Source organism: Haemorhous mexicanus, chromosome 2 (genome assembly GCF_027477595.1).
Source record: "Haemorhous mexicanus isolate bHaeMex1 chromosome 2, bHaeMex1.pri, whole genome shotgun sequence".
NCBI lineage: Eukaryota > Metazoa > Chordata > Aves > Passeriformes > Fringillidae > Haemorhous > Haemorhous mexicanus.
Window position 1 is genome coordinate 91,362,065 of NC_082342.1, and position 18,294 is coordinate 91,380,358.

General features: G+C 42.4%; 1 protein-coding gene across 4 annotated transcripts in view; it reads right to left on the reverse strand.

Moving 5' to 3' along the window:
* Positions 1-2,933: 2,933 nt before the first annotated feature.
* CRACDL (CRACD like) overlaps positions 2,934-18,294 on the reverse strand; it is a 67,217-nt gene continuing 51,856 nt past the window's right edge. For 3 of the 4 annotated variants that reach the window (XM_059839497.1, XM_059839494.1, XM_059839492.1), the window contains 3 exons: positions 10,046-10,245; positions 8,284-8,416; positions 2,934-7,410 (listed from right to left, as the gene is read on the reverse strand). In XM_059839497.1, coding sequence (XP_059695480.1) covers positions 7,265-7,410; positions 8,284-8,416; positions 10,046-10,245 — 479 coding nt within the window. In that variant the 3' untranslated portion in view covers positions 2,934-7,264. The remainder of the gene's footprint in view (positions 7,411-8,283; positions 8,417-10,045; positions 10,246-18,294) is intronic. The other variant, XM_059839493.1, reaches the window with a different exon arrangement.

Here is an 18,294-nt window from a genome sequence, read left to right on the forward strand (position 1 = left end):
TCTTGAATCGATACATAACATTTTGAGAAGACTGGATCAATTGTATTAATCCAGCTGAAGTGAGCCTTTTGTCCATGAAAGGTAAAATTTGGAGTCAGCTGGAGGCCTACACGTGGTGCTGCAGCATGGGAAAGGCATCTGCAGGCTCCTGCTCCCACATGCTGCCCATTGGAAGGCACCTGGGCCCGCACACCCATGTGACAGGCACACATTTGTCCCACCCCAGTGGCACCTGGCATAGGGGGTGTTTCTTCATAGGGTTCCTCTGGGCAGTTGCCTAACAGGCTGGAAGAAAGCAAAACAGGATCTAGTAAAGTAGGCAGTGGCACATAATAAAAAACATCTGCCTTGATGGCATAAGAAATGCTCCTGCAGCATTTCTGCACCGTTGCTTGCTGATAGGGAAGAGTGACCAGGTTGGATCTCAGTCATTTTGTTGTGTAAGTACAAACATTCCCCTGAAATGAATGGTCAGAGGAGAGACGGAAGTTGGCAAATGTGTTGGGATACCCCAGCACCAGGCAAGATCCAGAGGTTCTTTCAAGCAAGTAAAATTTTCAGGCTGCAGAGGAAGAAACAGACCCTGGCTGTCACCTACTGGACTCCAATTTGATCAAAATAGTTTATTTTGCCCAAGTGTAAAAGCTCCAAATTGCGTTAGGTTGTTTTAAAGGAAGGCAGAATTCAGGACCAGAGATTGTTTCTCAATTAAAGGAACAATTGCCCACTAAATTAAGAGGAAGTATGTCTTATGTCCTGGAAACAAGCATTCACCTCCAAAGTCAAATATTTTAATAATTTGAAATTCTGAGCTTGCATATAAGAGAAGCATAAAATTAAAAGGTTATTTTATTTTAGTTGAGTAAGATTGAGGTTTTTATCCTCTCTTTTAAATTTTAACTTTATACTTCAGTTGTATTTCAATAACATTATGCAAGAAATTAAGCTTGTGTCCTTCTGCCCTCTCTGAAGCTCATCTGCTACTTGCTAACAAGAACTCTACATTACTCAAGCCAATTTATGCAACATGCATATAGTTAAGAGGTTCCGTTTTTGTTCATCAATTACATAAAAGCAGCCAAGGAAACCAATTCTCCTGCTCCAAAACCATTTGTGTAACTTGCAGGGCTCAGTCTGAGCATTACTGTTTTGTGGCAGGGGTCCTGTCACCCAGGATGGGCTGAGGGGATGGCTGACTTTGGCAGGTGAATTTGGGGAGGTGTTTGTGCAAAAGGATAAAGCACTCAGGGAAATCAGCACAAGTCTCTCTGCTGGAATAATCACGCTCTGCTTCAACCACGTGAAAACCTGGGCCCACATAAAAAAGCTCTGACAGCAAACACTGCATTTTTCCTCAGCCAAAGCAAAACCTTCCTTCCCATCCTGCTTTAGGGCAGTAGGTCACAAATCAAAATCTGCCTCCCCAGTCTCTTCTCCATGACCCCAAGGTAAAATAAAATATATTCCCACTTTAATCGGGAGAGTTGGGGCATGAAAAGGCAACTCAAAGGCTCTCTGGTGAGCAGCTGACAGAACCGTCCACCATGGAAAGTGCCCTGCACTCTGCTGCTGGACTAGGCTCAGTAGCTGGATCTGATGCTGCAGAAATACAAGGCACCCTTGGGTGACAGACAGCTCACTGTGGGCTGCTTCAGCACACATGGAAAATAAACAGAAAATCATAGAGGAGGAAGCAGCAAGGAAACTGGGCAGTTGGAATTTCCAGCTGAGATGGAAAGGTTCCTTCTGTTATCCCTAGCTCAAACTTACTACTTTGTATGGCTTTTCTTCCTTCCAAGACTGTAGCAGCACTGTAGCCAGGCTGTGCCCAACACACTGCCATGCTGCCCAAAAGCACAGGCAGCAGATCAGGTGTTGGAGCACATCCTGTGAGCAACCGAGCTGCATTTACTGAAGAAGCTTTGCAGTGCCACAAGGTTGGGGGCCAGGGAGTGACTGCTGCCATGACTTCTCTTAGCTGGGACTCTCATTGTTGTGGTTCAACATAAAGGCATAAGTCAACCTACAGGCTTCATTAAGCAAAAGGCAGTCCCTTCTGTGTACTTGAGGTGAGTGCTGCAGGAAGAGGCAAAGGAGTTAAAAGAAGGCAAGTCTTGTTTCAAGGAGTGGCTAGATGGGGAAGATGATGTCTGTTTTGCCTGGACAGGCTCAGGACCTTATTCTGCTGCCTTGTCTGCAGGCAGCCTGCCCATCAAAATTATCTCCGGTGCTGAGTGCAGAGAGGATGAGCCAACAGCTTATTAAATAGGAGTATCTGTTATTTCTCCTGAGAAAGGTGGCTTTTATTTTCCTGAAGGGTTATTAACTGAATTCTTCTCTTGTCATAACTCTGGTTGTTTTCCTCTGCTTTTTCCAGACAGTTCTCCTTGATTCTTCAATGGAGACAAGGACTTGGAGGGATTTACTGGTAGTCTTGTTAAATTTGGGGCAGGAGGAATAAAAATAATATGGAAATAGGATTTGTTTGGGAGACACAATGACCAGAGCCTGATTTTGGGAAAAACTTGGCTGTGCAGTTCAGCAATTGCTCGTTTCTGTTGGAGTGTTGAAATCTTCACAGCACCTTGGACTGCCACCTGCACTAACAGTCCCATGACTGGAGTGGGACCCTGGAGATGTGTAAATGCTGGCCTCACCTCAGCATGTTTTGGTATCAGCTGCTGGCTGGGGAGGGCAGCACAGATCGTGGTGGGCCAGAGGAGGGTCTTGCTGGATTCCTCTGCCTCCCCACCATCTGTGATGGGGCTGTGGTTTTCTGCTGCTTGGCCCAAGAGCAGCATGGATGGCCCATTTGCCTTGCCCCAGAGCTGCCAGCATGGGTGACAAGTGCCAGTGGAAAAGCCATGTGATGGTAATTGTTGCAGGACCAATTGGTGCAAAGTGTCATTTTTTAGTAGACAGTGAACAGAGAATTCTTTCTTTTTCCTTTTTTTAATTAGAGGTTTCTCAGGAAGAACTGACTCTCAAAGGCAGGGTAATAATTTACATATCAATTCTAAACTTGAGAAATCAAGACATATTTGGGGAAAAGTGGAGACTATTGGTTACAATGAGTTAAGATACCACAGTACTTTGCTCAGCAACCTTGAATCCCCTTCAATGGAATTATGAACCTGCAAAATACATCATTTCATACTTATTTGCATAGGTAAATGAACAAAGCAAAAATAAATCAACAGTGAAAGTATTCAGTGTGATGGTGAGTGAGATGGAAGGAAGGAAAATTGTCTTCAATCACTTTGCTTCAGTAATATTTATGCTCTTAGCTGCATTCCTAACAATTCTTAAGAGAGAGATTTGGGATCCTGGAGAGGGAGATAGTTCAGCATTCCCAGAATGATCTCCATTTAAGTTGCCTTAAGTAAGCTAGAGTGGATTTCTTCTGGGAATACAGCCAGTGTACATAGAGAGTTAGAATCTGCAGCAAAGGTGCTGCAAGATACTGCAAAGGAAGAAGATCTGAATGGTCTGTGAGTATGTCCCATCAGTCCCCAGCTTCAAAGTGAAACATGATGCAGAGCATTATCTGGGAGTAATAATCCATTAAAAAAATCTATATGTGGTTTTTATTTTGTGAAGTCAGACAATAAAAGATCCCATGCTACAAAAACTCAGTGTTTTCTTTCACTTGCTGGGCATCTTGTCAAACATTGGGAGTACGTGAGCCTGAGTGAGACCTGTGTCCCACTGGAGCTGAAATGCCTTCTCCTACAAGAGTTAATCCCAGGCAGCCCCATTGTGCAGGATCACACGGGTTACCTTCCCCCTGGGGTTTTTACAGACACACAGCACTGCCCAGTGTTTTTTGACTCTCTAACAGTACAAAAGTTATCTTCTAACCACAAACACAAAATCCTATAATTAAACCTTTGTTACCCACAGCAAAGGGCTCATCATGTATACAAAGCAAACATTTTGGCAAGTTTATTGTGCTCCTTGAGACTAAGACAGAATTAATAGCATTGCAAAATTACAGCAAGCTGCTTGCTACACCACTGCTGGATTTTTTCACTGGAACAAGGGCTTTATGTTCCTCTTCATCTTGAAAACAAATGCAACAGTTTTTATTGTCAAAGGCAGCACAGTGCAAAACACCATATCAAAGTAAAGATGGGATATTTTGACCTTAAAAAATTGCACTTCACTGTCCATTTAAAATCATTTAGGTGCATTTTTTTTTAACATAAAATTACTAAACGTTGGGAGGTAGCTGATTAGGGTACTCCAACTAGTAAACTGCATAAATCATCAAATTTAGGGCTTTTGTGCTGAAAGACTCCTGATAGATGATTTCATTTGCATTATGTGAATCCTTTCACTGCTGGGAAGGCACCTTGCTCATTAAACAGAAAGGCAAAGATGTCTCATGCAGCACTTCTGGAAGAGGAAACTTCTATTTTTCAAGTCCATTTTGTTGTTGTTCTTTGACTGTAATTCCAACTCTGTTAGTTTATGTGAATGAGTCATGAACAAGGCAAATTTTTACATTTTATTTCCCTGTTAGATGTTATATTCCAACAATATATATTGCAGCTGCCTGAGCAAAATGGATCAGCCTGAGTTAGTCATATTGCCTCTCAGCTGGAAAAGTATAATGATGTCCTCAGGAAAGCTGATCAGATATGAAAGGCTTTTCTGGTGGCATTGAGTGTGAAACATAACTCACTGTTCATACAGGGGAGAGAACTGTATTTTTATTTGCATCTTTCTATTTCCACAAATGAGCCATTTCACAAAAGAAAAATACATGAGTTCTAAAATTATTTTCTGCCTACCTGCTGCAGGACACCTGTAGCAAGTCCTACTTTCATGACCCTTTGTCTTAGAAATCTGGAGACAGAACAACACTATGAGAAAATAAAAATTCCCCTGGCTGTCATATCAGAGGTTCAAGTAGCCAAGTGGCTTCTCTTGCACAAAGGCCAAGGCCATTGCAGTGGTGGGAGAATATGAAGAAGACCACTGATTGCAAAAGTTCTTGCAGTTTTAATTGTTTCAAACAGGGAGGGAATTGTCAGAAGACAAAATGTACCTTTAGCTACATTTCCTGGAAACCTTTTCATGGGGCAGCAATAATTAAAGGGTACAAATTTGGTCTTTTTTTTTATATGTTATGTTCCTTAAATATAGAAACTGGGTTTTTTTCAAGATTGCTACAAAAGGTAATAGCATATCTTAACATTACACTTTTTGTTAATTAGTTATTTTTTCAGAAAGGGTGTTTTGAAAAGAGGGGGAGTGAAGATGGTTTTAATGTATCTCAAAAATATGTCAAAAGTGTAGGTCCTAGAATATTAATAACAAAACCAAAAAAATATCACTTGAGATTAAGGAATTTGCATGCTTGCTCATGGGGGAGAAGTGTGAAAGATTTTTGCACAACCAACCTTCAGGCAATTGAGCCCAAGGCTGCATGTCCTGTAATTAAGTTACCATTTCTGGTGTGGATCTGTTTGACAGAGAGCTGTCTTGCCACTTGTGATTTCAGCAGGTATCTCACACTGCCTTTTGCCATCTGCAGGAAGGAGAAAACCCTGGGACAGCTGGCAGAGCCCTGTTTGGGTCGGGGCTACTGACAGCTCTGTGATGGGCTGCAGCAGGTCCGGGCCCATCCAGGACCCCAGCTGCAGACTGAGCCCGACAGCAGCGCAGGCTCACTGGCTCTGTCCTAAGGCTCTGCAAACATCAAACTAGCTTCTCCTCCTCCTGTTTTTATCAATGAAAGACAACCTGACTGAAAGCCTTTTACAGCGTCTTGGATATTCACATGCTCAACTCTCTATTTCTTTATTCATTACTAAATGCAGTTGTCATTACCAAGAGGGCTCAGGTTTTCCTTCCTGCCTCTGTAGAGAAGACAGTATTTCAAAATTGCAAACACAGGTGTTAGAAAATCCTGTTTCCTAAAGTCTCCCCACATTTTTCCAAAAAGAAAGTAATCTAATAACAAAACCAAAACCATTAATATAAATATAAATAAACCTAGGGATTGCAGTGCTAAGGTAGTACTTCACCCATGCATACACAAAATGAAATGGTTGTCTTAGCAGTGGGGCATCACAGGGTTTGTCCTTTGCTTCTGTAACTCATAGGGAAGTCTTAAAATACGTTCAGAGTAGTTTCAGTCAATCAGTCGTAAATGATTTATCTTGTCAATCTTGTTAAACAAGCGAAGGTGAAGAGCCGAGGAGACTTCATGAGTGGGAGTCACAAACTGGTGGGGGAGGCTCAGGCCAATGAGCACAAGGATGTTATATAAAGGTAGTCAAGTACAGACATGCCATCTGTATGTTACTGGTTTTTAATGAGAGGAATTAAGATTATGTGGGGGGTGATATGTGAAGCTGGCACTGTGATGAAATTCACAGTTTTCCCCAGCATTTCAGTTTGAACTTTAGCTTCAATATTTTCAGTTCTTAATTTTAAATTAAATTCATAATTGACCATTGTTACTAATACCATCCTCCTGACTGGGCACGAGGTTTCACAGGAAGGAAAGTCAGTTGCAGCCAGATGAATCCAGGTAGGAAAATAACTGTGAATATATTGATGAGCTTCCAACTGCAGTTCCATTTCCTTACTGTTTGCCTGCCTGAAAACACTGTGCAACCCAGGTTGCTCACAGAAAGAAATGAGATTTTTTTTCATGGTCACGCATAAATGTGCATATTTGTGCCTCCCAAAATGCAACCTAACCCCAGAAACTGTACCACTGGCTTAGCTAAGCAAACCTGAAGTTCAAGCAACACATTTTAATGGAGTACTCACTAGCAGCTATTCAGGAATACCTCCATGGGCCTAACAGCTTTGGTAGAAAGTGTGTCATGTGATTCCAGTGAAACACATCAAGAGAATCAGGCTGTAAGTGCACAATTTATAACTGTAAACAGAGAAGACCATAACAAATAGAATTTTCCAGCAACAACAGAAGTTCAGCAAAGTTTAGCAAAGATCCTGTTTGGATACAAACATCAGTAAAAGCAGAAAATACAGGAAATACATAAGGCAAAAGTTTTATTTTCCGAAGTGTAAGTACGTCCTTAGCATAATTTAAGTAATCCATTGCCATTGCAATTCTGATTGCTACAAAATTGAAGGTAAACTTTTTGACTGCACCTATTGCACACTTTCTCCACAGCTGCATAATAAAACCCTTCTGTATCAAGAGATTCTTCACTGTGATTTGCTGGTCTGTAGGAGTTCAGTCAAGTAGTTATGAAAGATGCTCCTTGTCTGCATCGTTCTATTTTATAATCTGCGGCATATCACTCCAAGCTTGAGACTTCTTTTTGGCCAGCTCCATCCACGATGGCTGATTGGGAGCAGTATTACTGGCTTTCTTCAAGTGGCTTATTTCCTCCTTATCCACCAGTGCAGGTGATGGAGCTACTGGGAATAAAGCACATGGACATTTTACACTTACCTGCTGTGCAACTAAGCACCCTCTTCTATTAAATACTTCCCATGCCTTGCACTACGGTTGAAAATCTTCACGTTTCACATGGAAGCCTCTTGTGCAATAAGTTATTGAGAAAATTACCATTCTGTGCTCTAAATAATACAATGTTTTTCTCATCACTAATATAATTTGATTATTAAATTTACCAAAACTCAATATGATGACCTGGATTCCTTGTTGTGCCCTATGTTAACTCCCAGGCCAAAGAAGAGAGAGTCTTTTCATTAGTTAAAGTATTCACATGTGAATTCTTCCTTTACTCAGCCCCCAATTCACAGGAATTTTATTACTTCAAAACTTCTGCCCTTTTTTCAAATTTGAATTTACCAAAGAGATTTACAACAAGCCATTGTGGGAGGACTGATGGTCAGACAGCTTGTGATTGCACCATTCCTCAGCTTGCTGAGGAAGCCACATTTAAATTGAGTGCTATTATAAATATTTTTGTTTACATTTTACACTGGGATAGTGCATTTAAGCCTCTGTCCTGTGAAAGGGCCTGGAGGTTTTGATTCACATTTCTTTCAACACAAGTTTTTGGCTACCCCTTTTTACTCTTTTGTTTGTAATCAAACTGGTCAGAAGAATATAAACAAATAAAACGTCAAATAAAATAATAAATGAATAAAACACTAAATAAAATCCCAGACATGAGTGCTGAGAAAACTCTTTGTCCTGGCTGATGTGGGGCTGAGGAAGAGATTAGGATGTAGCCCCTACTCCTTTTGCAGCACACTCAAGCAGGATTTCCTCTGACAAGGCTGAGAGGCAACAGCCTACATTTTAAGAATTTTGCTTCTTACCAGGGACACAATGTGACAATGAATTGGTTCTCAGCAGGGGCTTTGCTTCAGACTTTGTGTCTATCCTCTGCTCTTCAGAAGTGGTTTTAGGTGCCAAGTGTGAAAGTTTACTCCATTGTTGTTTCACTGGCCCCTAGGTACAGAGAAGGATAAAATCCAAGTAATTCAGGGAGAATTAGTTCAGTTTGGAAGAACACAAGCAAAGTAGTGGATGGGGAGCCTGCCATAGTTCAGCAGACATTGGTCCCAATCCTCTCCTTTGAGCTGACACCTGTTCAGAAAGTTACAGTGTTTTCATGTAACATCCATGACACTCAATTTTACTAATTGAAACTATCCCTCAGTATCTCTTATCCATAATGGTGTGAGTAGATAATTATAGTCTTCACTGCAAAATGTATTCCAAGTACTTTGCACATCTCTACAAGCATACACAGGATTTGGAAACAGCCTCATTTTCTTATGTTCTCCTTCTATCTCCCAAATTTTGAGGGCTAGGGCACTGTATTTTTGGACAGTTGGTGGTAAATGGATTTTTCATAAAAAAGAAGTCAAACATATCCTCCAACAGATTTTCTTGCCAGTATCAAAAACTACCCTGAAGTGATAGTGCCTGGTGCCATGTGGGAGAAAGAGAAAGTGGGAGTAGTACAGTGGCACCAAGCCTCACATGCTGCAGTCAAAAGCATCTTGGCATGTTTCTCTGCTAGCTGCTACAGGGAAATAAAATGCATGGCATGAATTTCAAGGATCATTGCCAGCTAAAATCTGGAGTTTCCTGTTCTGACATAGAAGCTGTATTTTGGGATCACGTTGGGCATTACTGCAGTTCAGAAGTTGGCCTAGACATCTTATTAGGTATTATTTCTTGTTAATCTAACCACTGCTATTTTTCATCACCTAGAAACCATCTCTTATTCCAGGATACAATACACCTGTCTGGGCTGCTGGCAGTGCCACCTGAAGCAAGAAAGTAGGTCATTTGCTCTGGGTATGCCATACTGGAATAGGACACACATGCTCCTGCATCGGAGCAGGGTTCTTATTTGTGCAGGATGCAAACAGGCAGCAGGTGAGTGCTCTGCATCCATGGCAAGCACTTCCACTGGCACAGCTGTGTCATCTGGGAAGCTCATTAGCTACAGGAATCACCCTGTTTTGCATGGGATCTCTGAAGAGGCAGTGTCAGCCCATATTCCATGACACGACATGGGCTTCTGAATTGTCCATGTACAGGGAACCAGAATTTATATATTGGCACTCTCTGCAAATGCAAAAGTTATTTTTATCCTATTTCACTCCTCAGGGCTCTAAAAATTGTTATCTAGGAGCTTCTGGGACCAAGCTGCTCATTCAGTGTTAACTCAGTCAGGAGGTATAAGAGGTTCAATGAAAGGCTGTGCTTAGAAGGATAGTTATAAGAGAACGTATTTCCTCTGCATTGAGGAGGCTCAAAGACTACAATTTAGCACTTCCTTTTGGATATTTCAGCATGCAATACATGTGTTAGATCTGGTAGGTATGCCAAGAAATTCTACACATAGTTCCAGAATTTTGATTTCTTGGAGACACAAAATTACATATCTGAACAATCAGAGAACTTTGAATCTGTAACACATTTATGAGAACAGTGTCTTTTTTAGTTACAGTTACACCTATTAAGTATCTGTAATCATTATGGTATGACTGGTAACATAGCAATAGATCCAAAGAATACTACAGGAGGGGATACAAAAGCTTCACAAATTTGTACTGCAAGTACCTCTGTTTGTTCCTTTCCTTTATTCTGTTTCTCTGTATTTGACTTATTATCTGGAGCCACAAGATTTTCTCTGTCGAGTTCCTTCTCCTGATGCATGCCCCTCTGCTTTTGCCTTGCAATGGAAATCCAGGCTGGCTCAGTAGGACTGTCAGGATCTTTTCCAGAGTCTCCTGCAGCCATGGGGAAAGGCACGTTTTTCTCTGTTGACAGATTATTTATGTACATGGTTAGAGGAAAAAGAGTTGTAATCAGCTTCAGCTCATACTTTCTCAATGTACTGATTGGTCCCAGGATATGAAACCATCCTGGATAAACAGGAATTCTGTTTAGTTTGGTCTCCAGACAGCAATTTTCCCATACTCACAGGTTTAAGTTATCGTTCTACTGGTGAGAAATGCTTTGCATCTTTGTTCAGCTGGAGTCGCAGTGTCACTGCCCTCACGTGAGGGAGATGCTGAAACATGAATGAAGCTTCTCTAATCTACCCATTTCCCAAGGTCTGACCCTTCTGCTCCCTCTCCCACAGTATCTTAGACACAAGCAGCAGAGAACGCAAAGGTGGACACAGAGGGACTGTGGTGTTACAAAGGCAAACTTGTCCCCACTGTGGCTGCCCTCAGCTCCCACTCTTCTGAAGTCCATGCAGCAGTAGCCCATGCCTGAGTCTGCTTCCTGCCTTCCTTCCACCCCTTTAGGAGCAGCTTCCCCACATGCAGCAGCAGCCCATGCCTTAATTGTTTCCTGCTTTTCTTCCACCCCTTTTTGGAGCAGCCCCCCCTTCCAGCTCTGTGGAGTCTGCAGGTGCAGATTCAGTCATGGGTGCCTGTGCACAGCAGTCTGTGGTGACTGAGCATGCAGGAGCACTGCTAAAACCACAGAGGGACTTTCCAGTCTTTTGATGTGAAGTTTACATTGACTTATCCCTGATGATGCTGACCATGGTCTTACTGGGGCTAGTAACTTCCATGGTGCTCTACCAGAAATGAGACTTGAGTGACGCAAAAAGAAAAAAGACAATTTCTGGAGAAGAAAGTCAAAACTACTACCCTGCTGACCTCACAACTACTACCCAAGGATGTGCAGTATCCAGGGTTATGGGAAAGAGAAATACCCTGTATTCAAATATTCTGAGAAGGGAAATCCTGTCTAGTCAATGAACAGAACTCAGTCAAGAGAAGAGCCTCAGCAGCTCTATTTGCTCCCTCCTCCTGGTTCTCCATTTTTTCACTCACACTGCACACAAAACTGAGTTTCCCAATGAATGGTAGAGCTTTTATGTAGTTTAAGTGAAGAAAAAGAACAGGACTAACAACCTCAGACCCAAGAAGGTTGAATTCACCTTTCCCAGCCAGTTCTGGTTACTGATGTATCAAAATTTGCAGAAGGCTCTTGCAGAGCAGAAGTTAAGCTTCTGATCCTCTAATCACGTGTGGTCCCGCTCTCTGGAAAAGTTTATTACTTGGTTCAGCATCCTGTTCAGGGGCCTGGGAGGAGGCAGACCCAGCCAGAAAGGATTACTGCTCTAGGGTCCCATGGGGGCTCAGCTGCTCTGCTGACAGTAGCCACGGGACCCTGTGGAGCTGTCAGACACATTTCTGGAGCACTGTGGTCTAGTTTGGTGGAATGTGGCCCTGATCAGGAAAGCAGGCAAATGTCTCTGAAGGCACATTTGAGATGCCTCATAAAGGCATGGAAGATAAAAGGGATGATGCACTCCCAAGAGCTGGAGTCTGCCAACACAGGCATCTTATGAAAGCCCACAAACTTGCTTTGCTCAGGGATTTTCTCAAGTCATTTTTATACCTCACCAGAGAGAGAGTAGTTATTTGAACAAGAAAACATTGTAAAGCCTATGTCAGCTAAAAAATGAAAAAGAGAAAAAACCCCATGCTTTAATGCCAAAGCAAGATGTTTTGCCAGCTGATGCCTGCATTTCTCTTCACATTCACCTCATGCAATCTTGCAGGAAAACCTCTGGAAGAAACAACTCAGAAGTCCAGCTGTGCAAATGCAGCACAGATAAAACAGGGTCCCTGAACACAGGAGGAGCTTCTCTCCCTCTTGCACAGCATGCTACTCTAATTCTGTGCATCCCACCTAACCCCCATCTTTGCATGACAACAGCTGTTCCTCCCATAATCTTTTTCCAATCACTGTCTTTTTTTTTTCCCAATCAGCCTTCCACTGGCTCCCTTTGCTTCATTTTTATCTTCTTTTACAGGATGCTAAAGAATAAGGCTGGGAGAGATCTCAATATGTCATGTAGCCTGTCCTTCAACTGCAAGGCAAGATCAGCTGAAAGATCAGTTTCATAGAAACCGTTTCCTCACAAATATGTATCTAACTCTCCAGAAACAGGACAGGTCTCAGAGTCTCCCTAAGCAACCTATCCCATGGCACAGCTCTTTTTTTTCTACCTTTTTTTTTTGCCTGCTGGGTGAGTTAAATCTTCCTTGCTCTAATTTAAATCCGTAACTACTTCTCCTACACACTATGGACATGAGCAGATTACTCATAGTCTCCTTGCAACAGCCTGCTATGCATTTGAAGACTTAGACCACATTTTCCCTACTTTTTAACTTTTCTGAATAATCTTATTCTCTGGATCACTCTTTCTTTTGTAGGAATTGTCCTAGTTTGGTCAAATCTCCTTCAAATATGATGGTCAGAAGTGGCACTTGAGATGAAACAGTGTTAGCATCAGCTGACATGGAAGGGCCACACCACTTCACCTGGAATGGTTTTCTGTCAGTCAGTGCCCCTTAACTTCCACAGCTCTCCAAGATAACCAAGTCAAGTCAAAGTCTGCTAGCCACCTTATCTCAGTATCTTGGGACAAACCTCATTGGGATCTTAAGCAAAGCCACACAGTTGAAAGGATGTGAAGTCTGCTAATGCATCTGCCATCACATTCCCTCCTTTGCTTGCAGCCACACCCTTAAGCCCATCTGCAGCCATCTGCACCTTTTCAGGTGGTGGGCAATTTGGGCAGGGCCTATTAGTGCATTGCCCAGTAAAACCAGGTGCTGTGCTTCATCAGCTCCCAAAGCGCTCCTGCGGCACGCGGATGAGCCACGACTGAAGGTGATGTCCCGTGTTCCTCAGAGCTGAGGAGCAGCTCTCTGGCTGTACAGCTGCAGACACACCACCACATGCATCCTCTTCTACCACCTCTTTACCTTCCTTCACTGTCTGTAATGTCTTGATGCTCAAAAATTCCAGTGTCTTTTGCTGAAGGTCCTTTTCAATCCACCCACACTTTTTGATAATACTGGGAACCTGGCTTCTGCCTTGATGCTGCTAGTGGTGTACATCTTAGCTGCTGTGACTCCAAATCCCCCTTTGTGTTTTGTCCCATTTTCCCTGTCACACCACAGGAGCTTTATGTAAACATCACGGTTGTTCCTTCTCTGCTTCCACCACACAATCCACACTGACAAAATGAATGCTATGCCCAGGCTCTATTTTCTGCACTACATGTAATGGTCTTATTGCTACCTGTGCTTCCATTTCTCTGTCATCCTCAAGAGCTTAGGATTCATCCTGCTGTTATTTCACTGTGCATTGCCTGGGACAACAGGGTTCCCAGTTCCCTGGGTTCCCAGTCCTGCAGTGATACATCTGGAGGCTGCTACTATAACAATGCTTTTCATAAGGCAGAGGCTCTAATGAAGGCATCAAGCACCCTTACTCTTCAGGCAGTTCTCCCTGATGAGATGCCAGACATCCTAGTCATGCCAATTAGAAGGCAGCCAAATTAGAGCCAGGTATCATTCCATAAGAGATGGTATCCAGATTTGCCTTTGATAATAGGGAACAAAAGTTCTTCATCATAATCTTGAAGATTTTATATATATATATATATATATATATATGTATATGTATATGTACAGGCCAACTTAGGACAGCACAGTAGTATCACCTACAGAGGATCAAGAACTGATCTACTGCTGGGAGAGGCTTTCTTGTATCTTTAAACAATTACATTCTGCCCTTGTTCCTTTGAGTGTCTTTGCTGCAGAAAGCCAGACAGGCAGACAAGGCAGGGGAAGTGCCTTATCTTCAGAAAAAAACCCATCAGATGCAACCCACGCAGGATTTTCTACCTCATCCATCAGCCAGAATTACTGTAAGAGGTAGAAGAGGCATATTCACTATTTATTATCTATCCCATTGCCCAGAGGTCCTTTACATCCTCCCACCTCCAATTAGATAAGGTTTTTTGGCAGTATATATGCACCATTGTTCCAGCCAGAAGGATGAAAAGTGGTGAAGCAATCGAGGAGATAGTATGGTGAAGAGAGCTGGCCGTTTAAGGTGACCTGAGACTGTCCTATGAAGCTCTTGGTACCCTAAGGGACACAAAGAAGCAAAAAGCTTTCTCAGGAAGTGACTGTTCTCAAGGGAAGTGCTGCTCCCACAGCTTTCTGGGTTTGATTACCTTGAACAAGCTCTGTCTTATCTAGTCATGGGATAGTCCATGTGCTTTTATGGTTCACCACGTGGCAAAGCACAGCATTTAAGGAACTGGATAGCCAAAGTGGAACCAAAAGGACTCAAAGGACGATTTTAATTCCTGTTTCTGCTGCATGTCACATGCACAATAACTGACACAGAAACTCCCAGCTGGTAAATGCCACTCTGAGAGAGATAACAAAGTACAAAATGCAAGCAGTGGTATGCTCCATCCAAGCTGAGTCAGTTTTGGCAGATCACAGTCTCCACAAATGCCCTGTGTTTCAATTCTCCTTTGTTGAAGCAGGGCTGAGCCTCTTCTTTCTGCGTTGCATTTGAGAGGTTTTCAGAACAAAACTAAAATCTAAATAATATTCTTCATTTCATATTACAACATGTTGTTTTAAACAATGTGCTATTCAACTCATTCCTTAATAACTTCATAAGCTAATAAAGGATATTGCTGGCAGCAATTTGTCTCTCATTCAATCACAGCTTTAACCTTGTGATTGCATCCTTCCCTGGTTTCCTTGGAGCTGGCTTGGCCTCAGGCTTTTTTGAAAAAGAGAGGAGCCCCTTCTTCCCCTTGGGATAAGCCACCAACAATGGAAAGATACCAGGTCAGAACTTGTCAAGCCAGTCTGTGCATAATGTCACCATGTATTAAAGCCAGCAATTAATGTAAGCTGAGATCTTCTGCTGCCTCTTGAAACCACACCCAGAGGCTGCTGAAGCCTTCCCTTCATGTCTTCTCCACAGCCAACAAACACTCATGGGACAGTCACAAGGTCAGCTGCTCTTGCTGCATTCTTCACCACTTCCATAGCTTCCAGACCAACCACTGAGGATAGCTCTGAAGCCAAGTGAACCATAGCCACTTTCTCAATCCCTCCTGCAGATCAGAATCCCCTGAGCTCTCCTCCACTGTGTCTGAAAGCATCAAGGCTGGCTGCCTCAGTGGTCCTCTAGAGGGGAGAAACTCCCCTGCTGCAACCCCATTTAATACAGGTATCTGTTTCGCTTAGTATCTTGCTAAAACAACTTCCTTTTTTTCCTCAGACTAAAGCTCTGATCTTATAGATGAAATGTCTTCTGCCTAAATATTGTGGAAATAAATGTGTACACTTCTCACTGATATTTGGATATTATCCTGTAATGTGTGTCAGACTGGTTGTATGAACAAAAAAATAAGATGAAGATAATAGATTAATCTTAATGTACAAAAGGAACTATGATTGACTTGTTATTGTGCATGGGTTTATACACACACGCAGGAAGTGAAAGAAAAATACATACCTACTCCTGACTATTGACAGACAGATATACTTCATGTATTCAAATGTATCTCCCTGTGTGTGCTGCTTGTATGGATAAACACAGCAAAGACATATTTAACACATTTTATCCCTGAGATTTAGGGATTAACTTTGTCTTTTTTAGAGATGGCCTCAGATTTCTTTAAATCTGAGACCTGCTTTTTTTGCATCTAAAAGCTCTGTGGACACAAATTGTAGAGAAGGTTCTTTACGACGTATACTTCTTATACTTGGAAAAGAACATCTTATGCCTGCAAGGACTGCAAAGAGTGGTTATTCTTGGCCTACATGTGTGCAGGTGAAAGGTCAGAGCCAGAATTTAGAGTCTTTTGAAAATCAAACCACTAACAGCAAGCAACGCTAGCTTGTGGATTCCCTGAGTGTTTTAAAAGCAAACATACTCAAAACTAATCCAAACAACTTTCCACAGGGAGATAACACCCTCTGTATGTAAGTGTCATTGTTTTATAACACTGCTTATGCATGCATATTTAATTCCACACTGTTGTATCTTTGCTCATTTATAAAACTCCAGTTATTTTAAGAAGGGCTTTACAAATGCATATAGCATTTAGAATATCCTGGCCTACATATTTCCCTTTGTTTATTAAATTACTACATGCATTCATGTCAGTATACACACCCAATTCCTTAATTTCAGACAAAGCTATTCTAAAGATTTGGTTAAGTATTTCTGACATTTCTTTTTTTTCCCTAAGCTGCTCTGAGAGATATTTGGCTTTTGATTGGATCTATACCACCGAAGCCAGAAGAGTCTTTTTTACACAAGAAACTGCTGTTTGTATCAAAGTCTATTTCACTGCTGGAAAACAGCCATGTTGCAAAATAGCCTGACACAACCGAGAAAGCAACTTCTTTTGGGGAAAAAAAAAGACAGCTTGTTTTTCAGCTGTAGCCTGGACAGCATTAAAGCAATGTCTTTTTGATGTAGAGAAAAACACTTGTCTTGTCATTCCAGAGCCTCTACTTGCCAGGCAATGCACACCAATTTCATTCACCATAACATCCATCGTTTTCCCTGAGCTCTTTTGCTCTTTTCAGAGGATGTCTGCCCACTACAGCTCCTCAGTTGCTGATTTTTGTTTTTCCTAATATGCAGATTCAGACAAGTATTGCTTATGGTTTCGCTGTTGTAATAACCTGTTAACATATGGTAATTGCTTCTGCCCTTTACAGGATTTATAGCAAAGTGTATCAACTCCAAACAACACAGCTTAACCTTTTAAATCTTGCAAGGACTTGTGCCTTTAGCTCCAGAAACTTAAAAATTACTCCTCCTGGAGTGACTAATTTCACACAGACATTAAAGGGCTTCCTTGCAGCCTGGGAGAGGTAAAGCAGTCCCTCATTAGTTCCCCAGAAAGCTCTGGGGAGGAAGAGTGCTTCTTTCACCTGGTGTGGTAAGCCAGCATCCCATCAGCTCTCCTGTTCCTTTGGTACCAAAAGTGTTGAAAAGCTAAAATGTGAACTGAATGAACCACATTGCTCCTGCTGACCTCAATGACACAGCAAAATGACTTTTCTGAAATGAGTGTGCATGAGAAGGGAACTGCATACCCTTGTATCACAGCTTGTCTTCTTGTTCAGCACACAGATTTCCTAACAAGAGTGGAAACTCCCCAACAGCATAAATAAACAGCATCTCCTGATGGTGACTACAGCTCTTTGAAAATGCTGATGAACTCAAGGGCTAGGAGAGGGCTGGGTGGGTGTAAAGTAAAAAAGAGAAGTGAGTGTCCAAGCAGATCTAGAGGCCAGAGATGCCTGAGGCCAGAGGCCAGATGTGATCCATGAAGGGCTATGTTGACTGTGTTTGTCAGATTTCTCCTGTTTGCAGTTGCAAAGACATGGTCCTGACTCACTGAGCTGAGGGAAACTTTTCAAAGAGCTTAAAATTAGGTTTGGGCAGAGCTATTTCCCTGCCAAGTCCTCATTGCATCCCATGACTCTCTTATGCCTCACAGAGGGACCTAAGTTTTGGGGTCACTGTGAAACTTTTCCCAATAAAGCTGGTTCCAGGGTACTCAGAGGAGGTGGGCACACCTCATTCACCCATGACTTCAGGTGGCAGGTCAAGCTGATGTGGCAGCTTAGCACAGGGAGGTGCTTGGTCAGATGTCTAAAGAAGGCAGTAGATAAGGAGGAAAACTAATTGCCATCACAGACTAATCTGAACCATCATTTTAAACAACCTCAGACCATACAGATTTCGTGTAATACTCTCAGGGGGAGGGGAACACAGCAGGACTTCTTAACCCTGTTTAAAACTCCAGGCGCATGCATCTCTATCAGGGAGACCAAGGCACAACTCCCACCCACAGATCCTGTTTTGCAGAGGGCAGTTCTGCATCTCTGGGCAGAGTCTCCTTCATCCTAGGGCTGAGGAGCCACAGGAGAAGCCTGGAGGAGAAATGTGCTCCATGGCTTCTTTCCTTCCCCTTCTTCCTTCTCCAGCAC